This window comes from Seriola dumerili, unplaced genomic scaffold (assembly GCF_002260705.1).
Source record: "Seriola dumerili isolate Sdu_G_001 unplaced genomic scaffold, Sdu_1.0 BDQW01000138.1, whole genome shotgun sequence".
NCBI classification, from domain to species: domain Eukaryota; kingdom Metazoa; phylum Chordata; class Actinopteri; order Carangiformes; family Carangidae; genus Seriola; species Seriola dumerili.
In genome coordinates, this window is record NW_019174393.1 from 11,575,311 (window position 1) to 11,603,260 (window position 27,950).

Here is a 27,950-nt window from a genome sequence, read left to right on the forward strand (position 1 = left end):
GCTAAATGCTGTATACAGCCTCACAGAACTGCTAGCATGGCTGTAGACGAAACACAAGAAATATAACAACAATATAAACAAGTTATTTCATACACAAATATAAAATATTGTAAAGTAATATCAATATAACTCAAAATAAATGAGCTAGCAACTACTGCTGCCACTTGTTTGGATTAGAAAATGAGGAACTAGGGGAAACAGGTTGAAAGTCTTTTTAATCATTCCTCTGACTTTTTTTTTGTCCAGCGGGAAGAGTCTTAACTTCAGAATAGCTGTAAGTGTTGTTAGAAGATTCAGAAGCCAGAGAGCCTTGTGACTTAAAAGTATATTAAAGGCAAAACTGGGGCTACATGTTAGCATAGTCTGTGTTTCTTTTAAGTGAAATGTAATATTATAATATTGATAATAGTGGTGGTGGTTACTTGAGGTCAACTGCACCTCTTTTATGAAGTTGCCACCGTTCAGGCCTACTGGTCTGCTTGTGAACAACCAGCCCTCCTTTTTGTCCAAGATTAACATTTCACATGATCACTCCTGACAGTTGATTTTCTTTCAGAGGCCCCCCGAAGGATAACCAGAAAGGGCACTTTCTGTCTATGAAGTCACTGTAGCTGCTGGGAGTGTTGCACGGGTTCTTCGCGGAGTTGACACATTTCATTTTTCATTTCGGACTCAGACAGGCTTAGTAAAATGCTTTGAGAGTGAAGTCTGAGCTGTAGCTTAGCGTTTCGAGAGCAGACTGGAGCGGACAACTCGGCCAAGAGTAGATGAGCGATTATATCTTAAAGGGAGGGGCTTGAACGGGTATTCAGTTTGGTTTTATCATTGAGTGTTGTGGCGGACTGACTGCAGACTGGCTCTCTCTCCTCTCCTCTCACTCGACTCAAGAGCTCTACTTTGTCCGGTTAAGATCCACAGGTAAGCGCAAATACTGCCTGCACACTCTGCAAACTCTTACAGTTTTATACACGCTCTCAGGAAGAGAGTTCATGACCCACTGATGCTCTAGCAAAAGTAAAATACGATGTATTTGACGATGGGAGATTATCACATTCCGGGTCTCCACTGTGCGCATGGGCTGCTGCTGCTGCTGCTGCTGCTGCTGATACTTTTCTCAACACATTGCCGCTCCCTCTTTTGTGCGCTTTCCACGCCAGCAGTGAACTGAGAGCGAAGTTAACTCACGGTTGCGAGGTATAACAAACTTTTCTATAGCTCGAGCAGTGATGCTGTCATGTAAATGTTTTGTTAACCGCGGGATTACACAAAGAAAAAGCATAGCCTCCGTCCACTCCTGTAAGGCGCGCGCACTCTTTCAGATTCTTATCGAACAAAGTATGAAGGAGCGGGGGGGGGGGGGGGGGACTGGACTCCAAGCCCCTGGCCTGCCAAGTTTCTCATAGCCTCAGCAGCCGACATGGCACTGAGCACTGCCTGAAACAACTTTTTTGGACTGGAATAGAAGATTTGAGAGACACGTATAGTTTTTCTCTTTTTATTACATCCTTTGTCAATAGCATCCCCCAAACTCTAAAGGAAAGCTGTGTTTTTGACCCATAACAGCAGAATGTGGATATAAACTTGTTGAAATTTGACATGTGGAAAGTGTACAGAGTTGGCTAAAGGCAAGGATGGGCTTCATATGCCTACCAGCACACCACATGCCCCTCAAAGATCAAATCTGACTGTGATTGTGCCCAGTTACTGATTACAGTTGTCCTTTGGTGGATGAACTTTACACATCCAGCATCTTTTGCAGACAAAGTCATAGCGTAGGCTTGCAAAAGGTAGGCCTGCTCATTCGCAGATGAATCCACTTCTCATCATTTCAAGGTATCACATTCTTTGTAATCCCACTACCCCTGAGGCGAAAGAGACTCTTCAACTCTCATTGTAGTTGAGTTGGACAGCAAGTCTTTTGATCTCAGCTTTATTACATAGTAGCATCTGTGAAATGGAAGCATGGAAAATGGAAGAGGGTGGAGGGAGGGAGCTGCAGAGGGTAGATCTGTAGGTTCTCTTCTTTTTTTTAAAAAAAAAAAAAAAATGCTTTCAGGCTAGAGACAGCATAGTAATTGTCCATGAAACTGTATCTGATAACTTGTGCAGTGTTTGGAAAACACGTGGAGAATGCCCTCCACTCCTTATAAGGCGCAGGCCCAACCTGGTGACAGATGATTGGAATAGCCTCTGGAATGCAATGCATGACAATCCTCTCATACAGTGCTTCACAATGTTTTTGTCCGATGTACCACCACAGCCCTGTCAGATGAGCTAAGTACCCCTTCAATGCAACCGTTGTCATGTTCCAGATGTGTTCATTTCAACTCCTGCTCCCTGCCAATTATCCATTATGTTTAGCTAACTATTTAAACCATCGGCACCTATATGGTACATGCGTGCACATTCACAGTTAAGTTGTGGTTTGTCTCAAGGGTTATGTGACCACTGTTCCTAGTTTACATACATGTATACACAATACTGACCAAACAACCCCACACTGGCTTTATGAGTAGATGAGTTGACGTCGTGATTCAATCAATACACTTTAAATGTCAATTTGACAATTTTGACCATTCCATTTATTTTCATTGGTTCTCTTGCATTTTAACTGGATTATGCGAACTGTGAATATTCTGTTTCCTCATTTGGAGACAAAAAGTGGTCACTGGCCCACCGATGTGGCAGCCCGAAGGCTAGCATGTCCGGTAGCCAGTCCGACTATGAACATCTGCCTTTCTCTCTCCTCTCTTTTTTTATTCTTCATTCTCTCTCTCAACCCTTTGCCCTTGGCAGGGTGTTGCTTAATCCATTGTTTCAAATTAAAAGCCCTCTGCAGAGTCGTGTGTTTAAACAACTGTTTAAACTTCTCTGCTCGCTTCCTAACCAGTTTTCATGCACTATCAATCAACACATGTTGTGTGAATGTGTTACGGCCGGCTATATAGATCACTTTCCCAAAGTGGTCTCAGTCTTTTGGAGCCCATTGTATATATATTTGAGAATCAAAGATTTTTTTCAGTCTTTGCATGTATGTTCACTTGAACTCATACATTTGCACACAGCTATCTCTAGGCTGAAACACACAGAAAACCACAGGCTTTACAGTCAAATGCATGTAGTGCTTTGTAGTGTACTTAGTAGGGGATTTTATAATTGGCATGATATGATATGGGTGCAGAGGAATCTGGAGGTAATTGCACAGAGTGATAACAGGGGTTTGGCAGTGTGGGGCGAGAGCCAGGGCCAAGGTTAGGGCTGGGCGGGCAGGATGTAGGGAACACTGCCATGCATTTCCGGAGTCTGGCTCTGGACTGCACAGTGCGGTGAAGGCTTCTAGTTACTGTACGCTGGCTCCCTCTCCTACTCCCTCCCTTTTCTCCCTTCTCTCATGCACTTGATTAATGTTAAATGTTGTATCAGGTGATTATTGTGCCTTGTTCTCATCATAATCCACATCTGCTAAACCGTGAAGCATTCATGAATCTGTCCATGTACAGTTATGTGTTTACATGTATGTAGTATATGTGGGAGCTTTGTTATAGTTTGATCCTAGATGCTCATAATCCAGCACAGTATCAAGTTCCAAAGCAAGAATCCAGAGTTTCCCTGCAAGGCAATAGTTTCTTACCACCACTGAGCTAAGGCAGCCAACCAAGTGGCAAACTGAATTTGAATAGAGTGGAAAACTGGCAAAGATAATTTTCTAACACAAATGATCAGACTGTTCAGTTCCTTTTTATTAGATGTTTACCTATACTGTGTTCAGTATTACGGTTTTTCCAATGTGGCTCGGCCTCCAGTGATCACATGCTGACACGTCAGTCCAAACATACATTGTTTCTGCACAGCAGGTGCCAGAGCTATTTTCTGGTTTCTTCTCATAACGGACCAGTGAAACTATGTCAAGCATGTTTCCTGTGTTCTGAACTTTTTGCCCCATGGCTTAATTTTATGCAGACTTTTTTTTTGTTCTAAGAATATGGTTTGAGATGGAGATGCAGCCCCACCGTGACTGCAGAACCGCAAGCAAAATGATTGCCCTCTGTTTCATCAATGGTGTCCTTGTCGTCTGTGTCCACCACTTGCTTGGAATGAAGTTAGTTTAGGTTTTAGGTTTGTGTCTTCTGGACAACAGCAGGAGTAGGACAGGGTTCAGCTCATTTGAAGTGATTGTGATTGACATGCAGCTAGCGCTCATGGGACTCTGGTCCTGGACTCGAGCCCCACAGTGTACTCGTTCTGTTCCCCCTCGCCTTTGAATTCGATAGCATGTAATTTGAATGCGCTGCATCCAGAACCGCACACTAAGTTGTATAATATGGTGAGCTTGGACGGACGGGCAGATCTCGGGTTGGAAAAGAATCCTTAACTCCTTCACTGAGTAACGACGGTCAGCAAGTGGTAGACAAAAACTGGTAGTGCTGCTTAATTGCTTGTGAAGTCACACAAGGGCATGAAACCTTAGATGATGTTTATTTAGGTCCTGGAAAATATGCAGGACGAGCTCTGCAGATGTTTGTGATGTAAATTCAAAATTCCTGTTATTTGCCATTTTAAAAAGAACAACCTCTCATGCCATGAAATTTCCCTCTGTGTAATTTAGCTTTATATCCTGTTTGTTGTTCCTCGTTACGCAGCCAAGATGACATGGAACAGTTCTGTAGGGGAATATCCACGCTGCTCTTGGATGATCTGCCATTTGTTCACTGCACAGTTAGACTCTGGTTGTCTCTCGGGTGATGGAGAATGCTACTCTCATTTCTTTTTTCGTCTTTTAGTTGACCCATACGCTGGCCTTTAATAGATTTACCACCAAATGAAGTCTTATTTAATCAAACCACATTTACATAGCTATTTTCAAGCCACAGATTAAATACATTTTACATGCAAAAAGAATTTCACTGTGATCCTTCTTCCTATCTTTACGTCCTTTCTTTGCAAACTATTTCCCAAACTTCGATTCTCCTGACTGAAGCAGTCATGTGGGCGTGACAGACCTGTGTTTGAATTCCTCTGGGCTTTAGTCACACTCTGATAAAGAGGGTTTGTTAGATCAGCCTCTCGCTCGTGTCATTTTCTGACTTTAAAGTGCTATCACTCAAGGCCAGATTGCCTAATAGGCAGTATGGCATGTCAGTGTTGGTAATTGGCATATTGGTCCGCCATCTGCTAGTTGCCAGATGCCAAGCTCCATCAGAAGTTTCATGGCTATAAAAAACACAATTGTATTCCTTTCCCCCTAACTAAATCTTTTTTTTAAGTGGGTGATGATTTAATTCATGAGGCAGCCTTGCTTTATATCTTAAAAGGTAAAACCTCTTCTCTTACTCACGTGGTCTACATTTCTTGGGGTTTTTGTGGATGATTGATTGTGCGAGAGTGAGGTCAGTGCTCCTAAGCATTGCTTCTGATGTCATCCAACAAAGATGCATGTTCTCCCCTTCGTTCCCCAAAGCGGGTTATTCTGAGAAGTGTACAAAACTGTTGAGAGGGACATTTAGCCTTTGGGCTTCTTCTCATCTGATAAAACAAGCACAGGAAATGTCTCTGTTAGCTGATTGGCCTTGTGTTTTCCTTTCGGCGTCCTCCCACCGGGACCTCAGACGTGCACAGTGTGTCCCTGTGGCAGAGAAACCACCTTACTTGTCTCTCTCCTAACAGCTACATTAACTTTCCCTTCGCCTCGCTCCTTTCCTTTGACACCAATCTATTCTGCCTCAGCCCATTTCTCCAGAAAAGAAATGATTACTATAACGTTCATTCTCACTTCACCCTGCTTCTTCTCTTCGCCAGCTTTCCATTCTTCCCCGTCTGTCCTCTCTTCACCTCCCTTCTCCTCCTCCTCCCTTCTACTCTCAGCTTATCGTCTTCCTCTCATAGCGTCCCAATACTAAACAAACATTGCTAATCAAGAGCCTGTCAAATCACCTTTTAAAAGTCCCATATTTTAGGGTAATGGGGAATTAAAGGAACATGGAGGTAATAAGGTGATGTAAATCCCAGCGGCGTGTGTGAAAAATACCACTGAGTGTAAACACATGACCGGTGAGGTCATGTGTTTACACAGTTAGCAAGGTTAACCGCTCTATGAATCGCATGGGGGAAAACAGACAGGGCAGTGTGCGGGTCAGTTATAGGCCTGCTGGATTTATGCTTGTGGCTATAGAGGCTCTGTGTGTGTGTTGAAGTGTGTACGGCAAATGTGAAGGACAGCTTGGAGCGTCCACGTTGGACGTCCGCCATCATGGGAGTGAGAACTGGCGAGAGCAAGATCAGCCTTGTATGTGGTAATGATGAAAGTGAGGACTTACCTCATACACATAAAACAATCACTGTGTCCTTACATGGGTATTCACATGAGTCAGACTTCTGTTTCATTCTTTGGAAGAGCTTCAAAGAGAGTATTTTTTATTCCAACTAAGTTCTAACTATTTGAACATTTATTTGAAGTCTTGGTGTAAAATCTAAGGAGAATACAATATTGTCTGATGGTTTCACAACTTATTAATTTAGGGCTGTGACTAGTGGTTATTTTTACCATCCAATCTGCTGATAATTTTCTTGATTAATCATTCAATTGTTCAGTCTATATTTCATCGCAAGAGTTAGAGGTTATGTCTTTAAATTGATTGTTTTGTCAGACCCACAGTGCAAAACAAAGTTATTTGACTGATAATTGTATAAAACAGAGAAAAACAGGAAGTTCTCATAATTGAGAAGGTGGAACTGGGAAATGTTTAGTATTTTGCTATGTAGGTGCCTTCAACCTGCATTATCTGTTTTTGCTGCCCTGTGGGCTGCGTTAATAAGTTGAACACACTACACTGACATAATATCTCCTTTTAATTTGGTATGTCTGACGTGTTAGCAAACAGTTGCACATCCAGCAGACATGGAGCAACATTAGCATTTGTTTGGCGTAGTGTTTCTTGACTAAGTCCAATGTTCACTCTCCTTTTAGGTCAATTTTGCCCTCCTCAAACTCCTGTGGAAAATTTCTGACTCATTAGCTGCTAAATGCTCCACTATGTGTACTAGCTAGTTGCTAACTTTGTCTGTCTGCTGTTTGGTGCTGGCCAGGTAGTGTACAGCGGGTTTAGCAGAGCTTTTTTGCTGAAAAAGTTGACTGCTGTGTCTGGAAACAGCGCTGATAAGCGCGGTGAGAGTGAATCAGAACAGTGAAGTTGTGAAACCAAAACAATGAGCTGAAAGACACTAAAATGACACTAACACTCTCTGTGTAGCCGAGGGGAACTGCAGAGTTGAGTATTTTTTCCCTGGGTTTTTCATTATGAGCACCACTTTCCACATTATACATCTATTTGATCCATTGTTAAAATTGATAAAATTTTGATTAAAGCAGCTTTAAATGAGTCATCATCAGTTAAAGTTCGGGTGAGTCATTTTCTATTCGGTCAGCTAATCATTTAATCAAGTAATTGTCTAGTTTTAGCACAAAATAAAATTTCATTCATCCATAATGCATCTGAAACCTTTTGCAGTCTGGTTCGTAAAGTGTAACTCTAGACATGTGTCTTATAGAAAGGCATACTGCTGTAAATGGTCTGTATCCATCTTTCCCACCTGAATGAGCCAGTGAGGCAGCAGCACAGTCTGAGGTCTGTGTCGGGGCTGCAGTCAGGAGCAGTGGTAATTGTTTAAGAGTGCATTTATAGAGTGTACTCTTTGTGCCTCCTAATCAGAAGCATACTCAGGCATTTACATATGAGCCTCCGAGGATTGCTCAGGAATGTATTACAAGCAAGGCGAGAGGACAGAAGAGTAAGAAAGCCGGAGTTAGTGCACCACTCCTCTGTTGCCATTTCTTTCCACTTCATGTCACAGCGCTGTTGGGAGCGGGTAAGATAAGTGTGTGTGTTGGAGAGGTGGGTGGGGGGTTGAAAGTGATTTAGGCTGAAGATCAAAAGCACACAATGGCTGATGCAAAGCCATTCCTCCCTCAACACTAGTAACAAATGTAGAGTATGTTTAGGCACACGTTCAGCATTCTCTTCCCGTGTCTTTGAGACATGGATACCAACGGTTTCTTTAAAAAAAAAAAACAGTAGAAATCCAACACTCTCATCTATCTACCTACTGGAGACCTTTATAGATTAGATCTGCTTTTTGTGGATTCATTCAGTATGCATTAGGTAATTTGTCAATTTTTCTCTCTGTACTCTAACTCGGGTCTGGCAAGGGGACAAGGAGAACAAAAATATGCTCTCAGAAAACCATTTTAATCAGACAGTGCTCCGCAGGGACAGAGGCTGGCATAGGAGAGCTCTTTACCTCATCAGAGATCTGCCAGTGGTGATTGGGAGAAACACTCAGTCAGGTTTTTATTGAATAACCCCAGCTCTGTACTGGAGGGGCTTTACTGTAATAGAGCAGCTCTACAGCCGCCGAGGTGACAGCCAAATGGTACTTATTAAACTAAGGGCTGATTCATACTGTATGCCCTACTGCAGTTTAACCTTGTTGGAGGCTTACGGTTTGGCTTTAATGCTGAAGTCCAGTCACATTTTTTATGACTGAGATACATATGCGTACCATTATCCTCTGATCAGACAGCAAAGTTCACAAATTTCCTACGCAAAAAGACACATGAATACAATTATTTAGAAGGGACAGTAATTCATTTCATTCTACTTTAAATTGAAGTTGTAATATCCACTTGAACTGTGGGTGTGCTCACTAGTTTAGCTCAGAGCTTTCTCGGAGATGCACATTAGCACCTCGACAGTATCAGCACTACTGATATGCCATGCTATTCAGGAATAATAGCTGTGAGTCCCGTCATCTCTGCTTATTTACCCAGTACACAGCTCTCTGCACAAATTGAGCATGACGTCTAATGGAGTGCAAGCGTGGATTAATTACCCCCACATTTAGACTAATGGCTCCTTCTCTTCTGATTAATGATGACACATGTCACACGGAGGAGCGCACAGCGAAAACATGCATAGTTTTATGCTAAAATCATATATTTGGAAGTTGAAGGTATTTATACTGACAAAGTTTGCTCATATGAAGAGTCTTTGTTTTAAATGTTGAGTCATAAAGTCATTGTCATGTGCATGTACAAATACAAGTTACAGTGTATTGCTTTTGGGAATCAGTGAAAGGTGTGCGATGGTTTGTATTAGAGCTGCATTGATTAGTTGTTAGAAAGAAAATGAATCTGCAACTATCTTAACAATAGATTGACTGTTCCAGTCATATTTAATGGAAAAATGCCAAATATTTAGTGGTTCCAGCTTCTTAATTATGAGGATTCGCTGCTCATGATAGTAATCAGTAAATCCTCCCTATTTAATAGTAAATGAAATATGTTTCGGTTTGGGCTGTTGGTCAAATGTCACTTTGTGCTTTGTGAAATTCTGATGGGCATTTTCCACATTTTTTTTCTCCATTTCACAGACTAAACAGTCAAATAATTATGAATATAATCAACAGATTAATCACTGAAAATAACTGTTAGTTGCAGCCCTAGTTTCTAATATAGTATCAAGTATTACACGTGGATGTGGTTTTTGTATTTAGCACAGTTTGTATGTGAGTGCAAAAGGGAAACTTACTACTCTAACCAAACCAATACTGAATTTATGAGGCAAATACCAACATCAGTATTTGATATTTAAATACTTTTCCCTAAGGTTTTTGATGAGGATCTCTTAAATGCAAAGGACTGTGTCAAACTATGTAATGACCTCAGACATACAGTCTTGCCATTCCTTTACTGCAGTTTCCTCTTACCCATCAGAAAGCACATATCCTGATACCAATATATCTGCAATAAGCTAATATCAACATCAATATCAATATATCGACCTGAATGACGTACTGGTCTAGCTCTCCTTGCTACGATGCTGAATATCGATACATTAGTATTCGTGTTTCTTGGCCTGACTTGGTTTTATTTATGCGGGAGCAAATGGTTTTGGGAGCATTGTTGATGGTTCTTCAGATCAGATGTTGAATAAGGTGCAAATACAGCAGAGTGCACAGGAGGGATGGGATGGGGTGCCCATTCTGGCTGGCCTCATTAAACCTGCCTTAATGAGAAACAAAACACCCAGACGCTCCTCCAAGAACAATGGGTTCTTGTTATCAAGGTCTGCGTCCAGTGTATGATGGAGTCTGGCTTGCGTCCCGGAAGATTTTTCATTTTTCTCTGTGCCTGAGTCAAACCCTGAGCCCCGCAGTGCCACTCACTCCTGTGACAGCCACCTGGGAGACCACCTTGGAAAATGGGCCCCTATTAGTTCAGGTTAGAGTTAATGACCAGTAATGGTACACTGGCCAAGCTAAACTGTGCAAAAGGGCTCCGGGCAGGCCGAAATGAAATACCAGTCACTCAAGCTCTGAACATAAACACAAGGTGGGTGGTGGGTGGGGGTGGATAGGTATGTCTGTAGGTGCCTGTCTATGTGTATGAGTGGGTGGAGGAGGTGGGGGGTTCAGACATGCATCTATGTGTTTGAGAGCATGGTTGACCCAGGTGGAGGAGACAATTTCGAGCGAGAGGAGATGGGTGAACCCCCCATGGACAGATTAGTGTCAGGGGGGAGGTCGGGGGGAGGTCAGCTGTGGTTTTGGATTTATTCCCATTTCGCTCTGCTGCTTTGTGAACCAAATCTCATTTCCAGTTTTGCCATCAGCTAAAAAAAAGCTAGCAGCAACCTCAACTGAGCAACCAGAGAAGCCTCCTAAGAGCACCGCTCAATTATTTACAATTTCATGGCTGTCTGAGATATGTGTTATTCTAATAAATTTAGGAATTAGGAGGCTTAAATACTGCACATGTATTAACCTCTAAAGCTGAATTTTATCCTCAATTTAGCAGTAAATGCCACATCATGCTAATGGCATTCAATGATGATTGCGTCTTCCATGGTCTAAATAGTGTGTGGTCTGGAATTAGCACAGGCATTAAAAGTAAGTAACTCCAGCATTTAAAATGGTATGATATGAGTCAATCAGCCACTGAATAAAATTACTCTCAGCTCCCTGGGAGAATGAGATCCAGAGCTTCCAGGCCTGCAGAAGGCAGACAGAGAAACATAGTGTAATCTACAGTGAAAGAGACAAAGACAGGGGAAGAGAGAGAGCTTTGTTATGTCTCATGAAGCTCTAGGGTTTCCTGGAATTTCTGGCAATGGATCCCAAAGTCACATAACCACAGAGAGAGAGAAGGAATAGAGACAGACATGGGGTAACTCTCCTGAAGGACTGACAATGGCTGCTCTGCCCCTGTAAACGGCAGGTATGAAGATCTCTGCTGTTTGCCCTGGCGGTCACTTTAACCTCCAGACAGACAGACACAATGAACACAGTACAAACACACATGGAGGGAGTGCAGAGTATAAAGTGGCATACATTACCTACTGTATACTACAGATTAAAGACCTAGGTTTGGGCCTTTCACCTCGAGGGGAATTGAGGGGGAAAGAAGACGTGTACCCATCCAAGCTGGCTGGCTGCCACACTAATAATAACAGCCAGCACAGCCATGCACGAAATGGGAGATCTGGTAAAGCTAGTGAACTTTAGCCCTGCAGAGCCCTGAAAGGATTTGAGGTATGAGGAGTGTGGAATGTATTTTTTGGAAGAGGAGGTGAGCTCTCTGTCACTTAGAGAATGTGCATCCGCTGATTCAAAAGCAACGCTTATGCTTTAATATCTTAAAATTTGATACTACAAACCACTAAATGATAGGAAGAATGTCACATTTTCCACAGGGGTCTGATATTTGTCGGGATTTCATCTTGGCCTGAATGAAAGAGCTCCATATTTCTAATTCCTGGCATCACATCTGTCAACCAGTGTAGGTGGACTGGGATTAGGACTGGTATACGCCACTGAATTTTGTGCTGACTTCTGCGGTCCTTTGTCAAGAGCTATGCTCTGGCTTTTTCTATTACAATCCTTCTTCTTCTTGTAACTATTCCCCTCCATGTGCTCTTTGCACTCTCAATTTATCAATCACCTTATACTTGAGAGAAGTATTACTTTAAAATTCATGGAGTTCAATATAGAATTCAATCTCTCAGAAAGACCTCAAAGTAGTATTGGAATTTTTACTAGTAAGACAATGCAATACCAATTCTTGCTGACTGTGGAGGGCAGTAGATTAATGCAAATGCATATTACATGCAAGACATAAAATATAATGTGTACTGTAATGTGAAAGGCGATGTGAGAAACTAATAGAAAATGATCACTCAGCAGTTAATCTCAGCTATAAGGACCTTTTTAGCGCATTCTCATTATTTCGGATTTACAACCCCTACGTTTTTTTGTTTGACTCACTTTCACCGCTCGTATCAGTTTCTCTTTGAAAAAAGCTCTTGATGAACACACTCTGCACTACCTGCTCACCACCGAACGACAAACCGTTAGCATTTAGCAGCTAGAGAGCCCAATATATCCCCCAGGAATTGGTGGAGACTCAATCAGAGCTACAAGGAAATTGAATACTAGACTTACATCTGCCAGGTGGCCAGAATCATCTCTCTAGATGGATGTTAAATGTTGCTCCATATCTACTGAATGTGTAACCATTTGCTAACAAGTTAGCCAAATCAACTTTATAGGGTGATAATATGTCAACGATCTGTTTACAAGGATACTGCTGTTTAAAGGAAAGTTCCACTGAGTAGCTTTAACGTAGTCCAGCAGTGACAGACAGTGAAACTTAAATATTGCCTCTTACCATATTCTTCCTTGGTCACTATCACTGCCTCTGAAGCCCATTTATCAAACATCTACGGAGTGTACTGCGGAGAGAAACCTTTTAGTTTGTACACCTGGCTGAGGAGTCCCAGTACATCCTCCATTAAACAGTTTGGCCCTGCATCAATTCACTGAGACCATGTCAGGGCCACATGAATACCCATAGATAGGAAAAGAGAGAGGGAGTCACAGGATTAAAACAAAACATCACTGACTGTCTCTGTGAAAGGCTCTCTATTATCATTCCTTTTTCTCAATTGTGCGTATGCAGCATGTGTCTTGTCTGTGCGTTCCCTGAAGAAACCCCTCTGATTTCCAACCATGTAAGAGTGAACTGAAAGCACTGTCAGGGGATCACTCCACCTCTCCACATCCACTGTGAGTAATACCCCCTCTCGGTCAGGTCATCTCGCTCGCCAAACCACCCCACCCACAACACCACCCGCTCCTTAATCTCCTCCTATCTCTCTCCAGGAATGCAGCCCCTTATTTTGAGAAATACCTTGTCATGTAATACCCTTGAAAAGCCTCGCAGCACACTTCAAAAAAAAATTGGCATTCTGCCACATGATTTACTGACTTGTGTGTTAAAACAAGGCAGGAAAGATAAAGATTTATGACATTTTGGAGAGATTTAAATAAATATGTCCTCTGTGAAAGTGATTTTCTTTGTCTTTTCCAGATATGGCTGTGGTGCATGCGCAAAAAAGGCAAACTTGTGTCAGGGTTTGCACACAGCTGTCATGTTTTCAACAGGCTTTCAGTGTGTGTGTGGGGCATTGCATCATGCTTTTTAGCCTGACTCTACCCTCATGTATGTCTCCATGTAAGGTATGATGGGAAGACGTCCTCTCTTTGTGTGGTTTGAGTCAGCCACATAAATCACTCCACCATTTATATTCTTTTTTTTCCTTCCGATTTTCTCTTCTTTTACTAAAGTGTAATTTTTCACCGGCAACGGAGAGCCACACGTCCACCCTGACCGAAATGTGACATTTGTAGGAAGTGTGTCACAAATGTTCAGCAGGACCATTTTCTTTGCAGTTTCTTGCCTTAGAGAAACACATCAGGAACCTCTCAAGCTTTATGAGACATACATTTTTATGTTCCACTTAATATTTCCAGCATGTCATGTTATTGCCTGTGTACCAGAGGCTTTAGGCTGCTGTGGATCATGCTAATCACATATACTTTTACATTTCAGTGATTGAGCTTTGGTGCATATCCCGAGTGACTTACACTTATGAAAATGGTTCAAGATCTTGCCCAAGGGCCTTTTAGCCAGACAAACTGGCTTTTTTGCGGTGATTGAAACTGTGATCTTTCAGTCCCTGGTTAAAAGTTCCTCACAGATTGAAAGAAAGCAAGGTTTTAAGCAGCGTAGAGGTCATTTCAGTCCCGTTATGTCCTGTTTTTATCCCTTTCCGTTCGATTCTGCTCTATTGCCATCAGCTGGATAAACTGTTCTCTAGCTGCGCTGTCGGCAGTAGCAGTGCTTAGACTAAAACCCACCATATATCAGCGCTCTGGTTCCACTAGTCTCCCTGGTCAGCTCACTAGTAGCAGATTAATGTCCTGTTGAGGAGACACAGACTCCTGCCCAGGCCTCATTTACTCTGACAGAAGGCAGGTGTCAAAACGAGCTGTCCTAAAGGAACAAGAGGAGGCTGCTTTTCTCCTGGAAATGAACACAAGAGAAGGATGAGGAGGGTATTCGTGACAAGTCACATGTCCTTGTGTTCAGTCTAGAAATAGTATTTTTTTTCTGAAAATGAGAGAAAAACTCTCCCAATGGTGCTAGAGGTTTCCAAGATCATTAAATGACCTGCTGTAAGATGGGGGGCTTTTGTCAGTGGATTGAGATTGCTATCATCTCTTTTGTCTTTGGTTTCATTCAGCTGCTCTCTGTCATTACTTATTTACAGTCCTATTTAATAGATGTCACATTGCACCCTAAGGTACTGAGAGACAAGGTGATGTTGTCCTTATATACTCATCATAGCTCTGCTGCTTTGTTGTGACAGGAAAATAATGTGGAATGATTGCATTTATTTATTCATTATGTCCTGTCTTGTTTGGTTATGACTATTACCAGTCTATTATAGTCTAGTTTTGATACTGTCTTGGCCCTTTGTAGCATGTATGTTCTGAAATTTGCTCCTGATTGATGAAAAGATGAAGGCTTGAGTGCGATGTCCTAGCAGAATTACACAACACACTGTTAGTATCACATGTCAAGTGCAGGGGTGTATAATTATTGGGATTTTTTGAGTATTTTTTTTCTGGATATTTGCAACAGAATATCAGATGTATTTTTTTCAAGGAGGTGCCTCAATAAGAGAAAAGTAAAACCACCTGGATCGTGAGGAAACAGGAGAAAAAGGGTTGGAATGGATTATATATGACTGTTCTCTGCTTGTCATTGCTGGGCAGCAAAACCAAAGATGTCTATTTAAAAAAAAAAAGAAAAAAAAAAGTAACACTGTCTTAAAAACACATATTTCAGTAGTTTTTTTTTTAAAATTCAGTTAAGTCAATTGTATCATGCCAGGGGAACTTGGCATGATACAAACAAGCTATCAACAGGTTTCACTGATGATAGATGCTACTACAGCCAACTTTAGGCTACACTAGTATAATTAGCTCAATTTAGCATATACAGTATATTTCCAGCATGTCTTAAATTTAGCATCTGTTTTACGTTAGGCTGGAGCTAGGCTAGCTGTTTCTCCCTGTTTCCAGTCTTTAAGCTAAGCTAAGCTAATGACCTGCTAACTTTAGCTTCATATTTAGCGCAGTGTTTAGACATAAGAGTGGTATCAGTCTTCATATCCAATATCAAACTCAAAACTTTTTCTTTAAGATTAGAAGAAGATAATTTTTTTGTTTAGTTTATTGTGTTTCCATTGGAAGGATTGCCCAGTATCTAAATTATGGCATTATTATAACTAAACAAGAAAAACAATTTTATGGTTGTAGTCTGTTCTCCATCACCAAGCATAGCCTAAATAGTTACGTCTGTTTTACTTTGTTGTGTTGTGTATCGATATTGTATGAGCCAAGAAGTTGAGCACTAATCTGCGTAAAACCTAAAACCTTTTTTACAATTTGGTTTTTAAACGAGTTAAACAAACCAGATATTATGTGTCAATTAGTGAGATTTAGAGGTGCTGGAATGCAGTTTCTTTTACCCTCAACTAGGCTCATTTAACTCCTGGAAAGAAAGTGAATAAGCATATCTAAAATGCAAAACTGTTCCTTTATGGTGAAATACAAAGTTTCAGTGACTTGTTAAGCGGGACAGTTTTGTAACAACAGAAGCACAAGTCCTTTTATTTATTACTTTGTTCTTTGCTGACTGCAGAGGTTTTTTTCATCTTCCAGCAGTTTTCGTTCACTGCTGGCAGCTCACAAACACTCCAAAAAATGTCCTAGATAATTTGATAAGTTTCTTGTGAAATGACATGCCCGCACAGACATTTTTTTGCAGTGCGGCAGTGGCAGGAGAATGTCAGAGCCTCTCCATATAGTGAGGGGAGGGGGGGGGCAGATAAACAAACCGTTTCTAACTTAAGCAGAGGACTGTGGCGTTTGAGATGGCTGCTTTTTCACCAAGAGGAATGTTCCCTTCCAGGGGGCTCCGATACAATGTGCGCCACGGAGACTCCGGTATAGAGATCATATGTAAAAGTGAAGAAGGCTTTTGTGTTTGTTTAAAAATGAAATGTCAAAGCAGTGAAAAGATCGGTGTGCCTCTCTTTCATGACTCCAGAGTTGTGCAGGTGTGTGTGTGTGTGTGTGTGTGTGTGTGTGTGTGTGTGTGTGTGTGTGTGTGTGTGTGTGTGCGTGCGTGTGCATGTGCACGTGCGTGTGTGCCCGACAGTGTTCGACGAGATGTCACGACAGGTCCACCATCACCATCAGTCATGCTGTTTTGAGAGGGAGCCAACTCTGTGGCCACTGTGTAGTGAGTGTGAGAGCTCTATCTTGCTGTGCACACAGCATGCAAGAAAACCTTCCCTTTTTTTTTTTTCCTTTTTCCCAGTTTGGTTACGGGAAAAGGCAGCATTTTTTCCTTCCATATTTGGTCATATGGAGCACCGCCAGCGAGCAGTAGCCTTTTGATGCCGTACAAACATCCCTATTTTGTGTGGGATTTGTACTTTTTGGAATGCTTTTTCTCCAATTCTGCCTGATTGTGGGTGTAGCATCTGAAAGTGCACTTTTAAAAGGGACACAAGGCTTTTAAAAGTCAAAGACTGGAGAGGAATTGTATTGGCTCTTGCTGCTGCCCCACAAAGAAGTTGCCTTTTTACAGTATTATTTATGATTTGGGCCGTAAGAATCCAACTTCTAATGCAAATGTCCCTCTTAAAACCAACATTTAAAAGTAAGACAGTGTTTTATAGCCTTTTTCCTTCAGCCAGCTGCTGCATCAACTCCTCTTGGGTACTTATTTAATTCAGTAAATTGGATCAGCAGCTGACAAATAAGAATTTATCATCTCATTTCAGTGGTTAACTTTAAAATCCTTCAAGTAAGATTTTGAGAGCTCCTGAAGCCAGATTTATTCAGATCTCTCTCAAAAATGAGAATAAAGATGAGGTGTTTGCAGTTTAAATAGAGCATCTGTGTGCTAAAACCTGCCTGTCAAAAACCTGTGAGTTTCAGATGATGGATATGGCATGTTAGGGTAATGTTTTTATTGCAATTTAAGTGTGACTTAACTTCAGGCGTGAGGTTTAAGGACACATAAACACACCCTCAGCCTGAAGGGGAACGCTGGCTGGTGAAGCGCAGGTGTTTTCAGCTGTCTCTCCACAGAAGGTAAAGGTCATAATACCTTCAGATATAATGCAGCCTAAAATGTGATGAACAGTGCACAACTCCCATCCATGTGTGCTACCAGGGGAGGAGAAAATATTAAAAGAACAGTGAGTCATAGTCTAAATATACGACAGATGACAGTGTGCTCAAAGTTTAGTGAGGTTATCTCGCTGACAGTGGAAAATAAAACACAGGATTCAAGAATGCTACATAGAGAGCCATTTGTTTTTATCAGAGCAACACAAGAGTTTAGAAAGTATCAAGCTACAGCTTCCTTTCCAAAAGGGATTCGTCAGTTTGAAATATAATTTAAACAAGTGCTATTTATTATCATGACTTTCTTGTGAGGGTTATAGCTGAGTTACACATACTGAAAAGGATCATTTCAGTTTTGGGGGGTCTTACTTTTTGTAGTTTTGGCCACCATTGCTGTTGGTTATGGAAATATTTTACTCCTCACAGTAACTGTTGAGACCTGAGAACATGGCTGCATTGCTCAACAAAGTCCAATGAGGCAAGAAACACAAGAAATCAAACAATGAAAGAGGTTATAAAGAAGCCAAGAGACAGATCATCTAAACCTGTGTAACTGAAAGCACATCTAATACGTTGGAAGACTGTGTGCACACAACTATGGCAAGTACAATGGGTTAAAGTTGACCCAGGGCGGTGGTCTTTAAAGGGAGTCTACAGTGTGTTTACTATACTTTTTGCAGTTGTAATAAACCAGGTATTCCTTAAAGACCATGAAAACCTATTTTCTCAATTAGCCTTGTACTATGAGCGATGGGTCCCACACAAAGAAATCTTTTACTAATGTCAAACAGTTTCGGTTGTTTGTCTTATGTTCTGGCTTTTCTCACTGTTTTGACCTGGATGGAGTTCAGTTGGAAAAAAGTAATGTTGCATCAATCAGAGTTTAGCAATGTGAAAAAAAAAAAAAAAAAAATCTAGGTGAGCTAACCGTAATCCTTTGATGCTGATTAATTACTAGTAATCACTTAGTTGTTTGGTTGTGCATTTGATCTTTTGGCTCACTGATTCTGTGATAAATTCAGTGGTTGGTTAATCCCAGCAGAGTTTAGCCTGCTAGCAGCCTGTATAAGATAATGCATGTGAGGTGTGTTTGTGTGTGTGAACAGATCGGCCTCAGTCAGTCTGAGTAGTCAGTGTGTCAGTATGAATCACAGGGCAAAGAGAGGTGTTATGGAATGTGAACCATTGTCTGGGAATGCAGGAGTCTCCTTTTTCTTCACCAAATGGAAACTTAACATCTTTAACCTACAGGTCTTTTCCCTACACCAATGTGAAATTTCCCCTCGCTTGTCGTTTTCTATCCGATAGCCAGAGTCAGCACAGAGGGCAATTTAAAGGGAGGATTGCGTCTGATCGGCACATCTTAAGTCACTAATGACAATGCGTCTGAGGCATTCAAGGTCCCAAGCCCAATTTTTTTCCCCCTAACCCTCAAAAACGTCGGCACATTATCCCACCGCATTTCAATTGCCGCAGTGGCATTAGCTTCTCAGGTTTGCCTGTGAATACCGTCTGCTCATGCTCGGTGAAATTTTTCCTCATTCGAGCTGAAGTCACACTTTCAAAAATTTGTTTTGGGGGAGATAGAGTGTGAGTGGAAAGCAGATGTTATTGAGATTGAGTTGAGCTCTGATGCAGTTGGCCACCTCATATGTTGCCTAGAATATATAGTCGCAGCTGAAGACCTCGGCTTTGACAACAGAGGCCATTGTGGTTGATATTCACACTGTGGCATGCGGATGCAGACACAGACAAATACAGGGAGAAGCTCGGCTGCTTGGATTCGGGTGAATCCTGTAAAATTTAAACCCAGGACTAAGCTTATCCAATCCTGTGTGTCTTCCTATTGTAGCTGAACACAGTGTGCAGCTGTTGGCCACGCTGCTGCATTGTGGTCCAAGAGGAAAGAAAATCAGTGGGAAAAGGGTGGAAGACAGAAAGAATAAAACTGGGGGGAAAAAAAAAACTCGACAGACTCAGGATTTTCAATTCTGATACTTTTGTTGATAACTGAGAGTTTAAAAACACCGATAACAATATATTGGCCAATACTTGTTTTAAACACATACGTGCCTTGAACATTACTGTTATTAATAAGGGTTATTTAAATTTGGTTGTTATAGAGCTGTGTACAGAGTAAGACATTTTCAAGTTAAGAATAAACTTGCATACACTAACAGGTAACATAATACATTTAAAACAGTAAACTGGAAATTGAATTAGTGTCAAATTGTATCAACAACAACTTTAAATAACAAGTATTAGCAATATAGAAAATGCAGCATATGAAGAAAAAAGAAAAGAAAAAAAAATCTTATTTAACATTACTAAACAACATAAAGAAAATAAACATTAATGAATCATCAATGTTCTTCTTGTAACTCCATCTCAAAAATCACTGGATTGCTATTACCTTGTGTCGCTTAATCCTAAATAAAGTTGTAGAATTGTGCTTCTGTTCGTACAAAGTACCTCTACTGCTTCATTTGAGAGACAAGCTAACATTAGCTTGTAAGGCAGCTGTGTTTTACATTAGAAAAAGGGCAAGAATTGCCTGGTTTACTGCAGTGGTCAGATGGACAGGCCCTTGGTGGATTAGAAAGGCACGGCCTGTCGTGCTTATACTCTGTGAATTTTGTATTCAGATTGAATATTTGATTTTCAACTTGAAGTTTGAAGTTCAAATAAAAAGTGGCAGCCCTATTGTCCACCACTACACAGTATCGTTCAACAGTATCAGCTCGCCAGTGTATCGGTTAGGCTCTGAAAGGCAGGCTGAGAAAAAGGAATCTAGATGACAGATGAAGCCGAGAGAGGGATAGGCGGAGATGGAAAGAAAGAGAGAGAAACTCTTGGCCTTGCTATGCCAAAAAACCTCCAGTGAGTTTATGAATGCTCATCCACAGCCGCTCCGCATCCTGGGCCTGTAAACGTGTTAATGCTGCCGAGGCCTGGACGTGTGAGAGAGGAGACACATAGCACAGAAACCCACAACCACAAGGCCAGCTTTCCAAACACAGCACTGCAGGTGGTGATGGATATCACACATGTACACACATTTACCGTACCATAAACACGCACATACAGCACTAGCAGTGGCCTCACATATTTGCAGTATTACAGTTGTACAAACCTGTACTCTTATTCTAACGCACAGAAAAGCTTGCAATCATTCGTAAAGTACCTCCTCTCTACACATCTAAAGACGCTTACCACACACACATTTACATAAATACACATTTACAAATGTAAATCTTGTTTGTTAAATACTATTTATAATGATGCACACACCCTCACACACAGGCTGAACATATTTTAACCGCCCTGTCAGACTACTCTCAGGAGACTCCTTACCCCTGCAGAAAACGTTAGGTTTACCCAACTCAAACTGTCCCCTGAGCCTCAGCCAAAACAGCTGTTAGTGTGCGCTACCTACAGGCATGCAGTATCTCTCTCTCTTTATTTCTCTCCTCTTCCCCATTTTACTGCAGAAGGTTTATCTGTGCGATAAAATAATCATATAATGATCATTCTTACTATGCCAGAATACCTTACATTGCCCATATATCTTAGTTTAGTTTATCTTAGCTTAGTCTGAACCAAAAGACTTCTGTCTCTATCTGTTTTTTCCCCCCTCTAGTCTCCTTTAACTCTCATTTGGTGTGTGTACAGTGTGTTCATGTGAAGTTAGCATCCAGTACTCCCATAAATGGACAACTTGCTGTAGGTTGTCCTACAGTAACATGCAAATGGAGGAGCATTTCAGGGTTAGCAGTTAAATTCCCACTGTGTCAGTTAACTCCTACATACTCACAGTCTCTCCCAATATGGATACTTTAGTGACGTGGTTGAGTGCAATTAATAGCTCTCTCTCTCTCTGTCTCTCTCTCTCTCACTCCTGCCTGAAGCCCCATAGTTTTAACATTTAAAAAGGACATAGCGTAGATTAAATCTCATTTATAGAAATATTAAATGCTTGTGGGTTTAAAAAAAATCATATTGCAATGAGTAAAAACTTTTTTTGTTGTTGTATTGCAATGGTTAGCTGCTGGGGCTAATTGGCAGCAAGGCTAACTGACCAGCTCTTCTATCCAGCTTTTTTAAAATACATTCATGGAGTACAGGCATGAGCAGACAGGTGTAACTGAACATGTTCCTATCTACAGTTTTCATGCTGCTTTGCTGTGTCTACCAATACAGCAGCAAAAAGTCAGGGAGGAAGAGGACTGCTAGCTAGCAAACATGGATACAAACAATACAAAAAAGTGGCTGTTTTTCAGGAAGGAAATTCATTCAACACGGTTGTCAGGCCTCAATGATACACAGATGCATTTTGTGAGAAGCACCAAACGTAAAAACACAACTTTGTTTCCAAGAAAACTCTGCGGTGCCTTTAAGTTAAGGTGACCATTAGCAGAGACAGTGGAAGAGGCTTTGTTGCAATCATTTCTGTTGTAAAGGACTGGTGAATCACATGTAGTAAGTTAGTCTGGCAGACCCTTGACAGAATTTGAAGAGAGGCAATCCTACTGTCAGAATAAAAGCCTCAAATTTGTCAGAATGTGGAGACAATTGTATTTTCAGCCTAGAATTTTTAGTCTGGCTGACTACATGTTGATTGGTGAAGACAGCTGATGCCAAAATACTGAAATCCTGCAGCTTGTGAAAACTTTCTTTTCACAAGCTCACAGTCATCTTTTATATATAGCCTATTCTGTATCTTCTCAATGATATTTGACATTATTTTGTATTATATAATTGGGTATCGTTTTGCAGTAGTCAGAACATATTTCACTATCACATCTATCTTGTGTGTCATCCTGTCTCCTAAGGTAGTTGATACTTTGAATAGACCAAATTGCTCTAGTAAAAGCGTAGGAGTGGCTCAAGAGTTCTCCAAAATACCAACCACTGTAGCAGATGGGCAAAATATTTTCTTCCATTGATGCAAAAGCTAGAAAGACCAGGCTTTGTGCCGGTGTTGCTTTCACATTCCAGATTACTGGGATACCTCTCTTCACCTGGACACCTGCACAGCTGTGACCTCCTCTCAGCTCCAGACAACAGTGTGTTTCTATGGAAACCAGCAACAGTCTCTGTATCGTGAAAGTGTCGCTTTGTAAACTAAACGCTAAATCATAACGCACAGTTTCTTTTTAGGGTAGGGTACTCTTTCACTTTTTAAACCAAAGGTTTTTATAAAAAATTTAAAAAAAAAAAAATGGAAAATTAAAGACATTAGCCTCAGCTGTACCTCTTCAGTGCTAATTAGCAAATGTTAGCATTCCAAAATAAACTAGGGAGCATGGTGAACATCATACCTGCTAAATGTTAGTTTGTATGTTAGCATTGTCATTTTCAGCATGTTATCATGATAACTTTAGCATTTAGCTTAAAGCAGTGGTGTGCCTAGGCTCACAGGGCTGCTAGCATGGTAACTATTGACAATAATTTATTTACATAGCTAGCTGATAAAGGGTTATCTTATAAAAGTAAGTTGTGTTCCAACATGTTTGATTTAGCTATGTAGCAGGTCGTGTTACCGTTAAGGACAATTTTTTTTTTTTTGTTCTTTCTTAACGCCATAAAGGTCACTTTCTAAAACCTAAAACTGTATGTGACTTGTGACTGTTTCAGCCTTGAAACCGCCAGCTGTAACAAGTCGCCATTGTTCCTTTATTTGCCAGCATCACAGCTGGCAAGCACATAACTTGTGCCAAGCCAGTTTTTACTTGTTTATCCTCACATTAATTCCCTTTACTCAACAACCAAAACAGTCACTGCACGCACAAGATCCGAGAGAAGGAGTTGTTTTTAACTGGCATGTGAGTGAGTAATTTGGAGGCTCTTTCAAGTCCCCTCTGCTAAAATCAGAGGTTAAATAGGAGCATTCCTCGCATAGCTCCATAGCCATAATGTGGAGATTAATGTGTTTGTCTAAAAGTTGTTAGGGGATAGTTGCTCAGAGCATCACAGAAACAAATCTAACCAAAAAGCTGCAGTCTTCTCTTCTCTCAAAATGCTAAGCCAGCGTTTGGAACATTTCACCAAAGCCAAAAATAGATACACTGCTAGCTCATACTTATACTTCAGCCCTAGTCCAAGACTTTTGCTTGATCTACTCTGTCCCTCATTTGGCTGTTAAGGGCCCATTGTTTTGCTGCTTTTAACTCAAGCCTTCGTGGGAAGATAGAGGCATTATAAGGTGGTGTAATCCCAGTGGCTGTCAGGATAATATCAGCTTGGCTTTAAGGCTTTTTAAGAGGCTGGCACTTAGACACTGGGTTCTGTGCCAGGGTCTGGCAGTCTCGACAGGTAGTAATTTGACTGGTAAATGTGTCATTATAGCCATTGTAGAAGGATGGGGCAGACAGGGAAGAGAAAGAAGGGGAGGAGACTAAAAAAAGAGACAGACAGAGAAGAAGGGAGGTGGACTGGCAGAGATAAATGGTAGAATAAAATGGACAGATGCAGGGAAGGAAGGAAGAAGACATTTTATAGAAGACAGGCTGAACTTGTAAAAACTCTGAAAATGTCACAAACTTGTGACTTCAGGTTACTCAGCTTCATGGAATGCTGTCTTTCTCTTGTTCTGCCTGTGTTAGCTTTTGCAAAGTGTGGGTGGTCCCATCAGTGATGTACACAACAATTACATTTCTACGTCGTACTGAAGGGCTTTTCGACTGCTGTTCTACGTGATGTTGCCCCATGTGGAGACAAGACAATGGGACTATGCTGCAGTCAGTCCTGCACTTAATGAACAACTCTTTTCATACATAATAAATCAGTTTAAAAACATAATTATTTCAGGGTTATTATTCAAGTAAAATCTTGTGTATATGATCCACTTTATGATCACCTCGTTGACAAACGTGCTTTTATTTTAATTTACCTTGTGAAGACTTTCTAGGAGTAAATCATCTTTTAAACACATCTTTGAAATGATCTATAACTAATTTTTGTACAGAATTGAACACTAAATGAAAACGCAGTCCTTTCAGCTGCATAAATCATGCATTATTTGCAACAATAACTCCAAATTTATATGCTGCCATGCATGCATTACTCTCCCTTGGCGTTGCTGGTTCTCGGAAGTATGTGATTAGATTGGTCATGTTTGGAGGCCTTGTCGGTTTTAGTTATTGCTCTCATTTTATCTTAATTACGGTTGTATGAATAGCCCGCCCAAATTTCAGAAATTACACTAAGCGTGCATCGAAAATATATCTCTCTCTCTTTTACAGTATAATAGCAGGGGGAGGCAAGGCTGTGTTTACTGTACAAGCACACGGGGGATGGGGTGGGTGGGGTGCAGATGCAGTGGGGAGGGTGAGGGTTAAAAGGATCCCTTGGTTTCTTTTAGCACTTCTCTCCTGTGTGTGTTTCCTGCCCATGTAGACATCTGTATGTGCTCAGTAGTATGTTTATTAGTGTGAATGCATGCACACAAATGCTGTAATGTTGCACTTTCATGCATGTGTGCAATGCATACTTGTATACAGATGTCTATGCATAAAGAGGCCCTCCTTCATCCCCTCCTGCAGATGGGGGGAAAAGCAGAAAACAAGCGTTTGACACACAGGAAGCTGGGCTCAAGAGTCGAGTCATGTCCTAGCACAGAGTTTTGCCAAGCTCTGACATGTCAGTAAACAACACAGGAAAAGTTAGTGGTAGAGATAGGGAGAGAAAGAGAGACAGGACGGAGGAGGGAGGGAGTTACGGGGTAAGACTGGGGGAAAGAAGGAAGGAGGTCACTGAGGGATGGAGGGAGGGACGACTAGCAGGGAGGGGAAGGAACAGGCATTTGCCTTTTCTGTCAGCTGAGGCTGGACTGTGGGAGACTATTACTAGTTGCATTGTGTCTCTGTGTGGAGAAGTCATTGTGAGAAGCTGGTATGGTGTGAAGGAAAAGACATTGTTTGACTCAAGGTATGACAGTCACAGTTACTTCTTTGTTTCTCCAGATTTGTCCCACAGCACTTTAAAGCATCTTGTTTTCTGCCTCACTTGTTGCTTTCCTACTTCTGTTCTATCACAATAAAGTATATATAGTATTGATTTATGACTGTATTCAGTGCAGTGCTTTTATTCTGCAAGCTGTCACACACCTTTGTCTTTTACCCTCCACTGCTCAGCTTGTGTCTGTTTGCTCAGCTTCAGTGTACAGTAGATGTTGCTGGTGGTTTAGCGGGGATCGTAGAGGTATGATGGGAGGCTCAGCAGCTCCTGGGTGGTCTCTGTCCTCAAAGCACAGCCAGTCACGTACCCTAGCGGGGTATTTTTAGTGAGACTTGCTTGTAACTGATTGAGTTAACATCCTGTCTTGGCTTCTCCTTTCTCGTTCTCTTTTTGTCTCTGCTCTTCTTTCTTTCATCTGTTTTCCAACAAAGTTTATGGGCATAGATTCAAGCCAGGCTGTTGTCACCTAACTGAGGACTGTGCTGGTGGTTAAAGGTGGTAACAGTTAAGTTAAATATTTTGTTTAATATGCCAGCAGACACTACAACTTCTATTCTTGTCCCGTACAGAAATTAAAAAAGGAATGAAAACATGCCAAAAATTACCTCCTGTTTTTTTGGGGGTTTTTTTGTTCTTGATGAATGATCACTGTTAGTGCTAATCATTGTGACTTCAGAATAAAAGTCACACTGTGTTTCATCAACTTTTAATCTGAAGGATGTTCTGTTTGCATTAAAGGTAAACCTTAATGCGGCTAGCATATGGTGTAAAGACAGCAAACAGTAAACGGTGAAGTAAACAAGTAAAATTAATGAGATGAAAGACAAATGACAATCTTGGATTGCATGCATGCCTCATTTCCTGTGAATCACCTGTGCACGTGAAGGCACTTTTAACCCAGTGCAGGAAATTTGGTATTTCAATAACCAGATATCAGAAAACTTACAATTTATTTGACTGGTGAACCAGCATTTCTGCCTTCTCAAGACTTTGTGCTTTCCTGAAATTGAGTAAATTAACAAGTCTGTGTTCAATGATGTCATCCCACAGGGCACAATCATGGAGGAAATGGACTTTGAGCGTCGCCGGGAGCTGCGGAGGCAGAAACGGGAGGAGATGCGCCTGGAGGCTGAACGGTAAGACCCATTTGGTTACTTTTCATTCATGTGCAGATTAGCACTCCACGATTTTCCCACTAATTCTCTTGCAAAGCAGAAAGTGTTTAAAAAGTCAGTCCTCCACAAAAGCTTAATTTGTAGTTGGAACCACAGAGGCCCTGCCGTCCAGAGGGGACGACGTTGCTGTCATTTAAGATCTCACTACTGGAGGTTGTGTGAACCTGAGGGAGCAGTCTGTGTTGTGTAATGTAGCTCTGGTTGTCAATGCACAGCGCACCGCCTCTGATGTCCATGCCAAGTTGGAACAAGAGGGAGCCAGCTTTAATAGCTTAGACCCACCTCTAGGTCTTTAAAGGCATCGCTCAGCAAATATTGGCTTCCCCAGCCCAGGCTAGAAGAAAAAAAGTTTGATAAGAAATCTGATAAGCAATGAGATGACCTTTAAGTGGGAATGTTCAATCATGCCCTCCCTCCCTCTTTCCAATTTTCTCTTCCAGATACTGTGGCCTTGTGATCCCCCTTTGATTCCGTGGAAGAAATTGATTAAACTTAAGTTCATTTCAGTAAATTGATTGAGTGGTAACATGCCAAGTGCAGTAATCAAAAATAGTAAAAAGGGGGGTTTATTGTGGGAGGTTGATACATAGCTTGCCAAGGAGGCATTTTATAGGGCCTTTTCACAAAAGTCTCTCCATCTGTGCTGTAGCCAGTGCAATTAAGGATGAGGTTGATGTGGATGCAGATACTAGCCAAGGTCACTTACCTTTTTGATGTATCTGTGAGAAGTGCTTTATTAGAGCCAGTTACTCCATCACTGATGAAAAACAAGCCGACATAGGTCTGACCACTGCTGAATACATAGATGTTTCTCTCTGATAATTCTTTTTTATGACACAAAGAATACGTGAGTCGCATTTACCTTACTGATGAACGTGGCCCTTTGCTCAAGGTAAAACAGCATCTCTTGCATGAAGGAAAATGTCTACAATAATGGACATTCACTGAACAATAACATTCAGGGTTAAGTTTTTTTCCACACATTGAAAATAAAGTGGCTGTCAGCTTGTGTGTGCTGTATGGATGATGTTTATTACACATCTATTTCCAGAATGTTATCTTTTTACTCACAAACTGAACTTTAGCTAAGAATGATAGGTAGAATGAGAGATTGTGAATAGAGTCCGACCAAAACATCTATATGTGTGTATGTTTATATAAATATATACATCATTATCTTTCATTTGGAGTAGTTTCATGGGACATCCAACA

General features: G+C 41.2%; 1 protein-coding gene across 6 annotated transcripts in view; it reads left to right on the forward strand.

Moving 5' to 3' along the window:
- The first annotated feature begins 678 nt into the window (after nucleotides 1–678).
- LOC111224737 (non-muscle caldesmon-like) overlaps nucleotides 679–27,950 on the forward strand; it is a 55,588-nt gene continuing 28,316 nt past the window's right edge. Inside the window, exons 1-3 of one of the 6 annotated variants that reach the window (XM_022749354.1) lie at nucleotides 679–918; nucleotides 25,995–26,067; nucleotides 26,614–26,699. In XM_022749354.1, the coding sequence (XP_022605075.1) occupies nucleotides 26,623–26,699 (77 nt within the window). In that variant the 5' untranslated portion in view covers nucleotides 679–918; nucleotides 25,995–26,067; nucleotides 26,614–26,622. Of the gene's footprint in view, nucleotides 919–25,436; nucleotides 25,534–25,994; nucleotides 26,068–26,613; nucleotides 26,700–27,950 lie in introns of those variants that run through there. The other 5 variants (XM_022749353.1, XM_022749351.1, XR_002665237.1 and 2 more) reach the window with 5 other exon arrangements.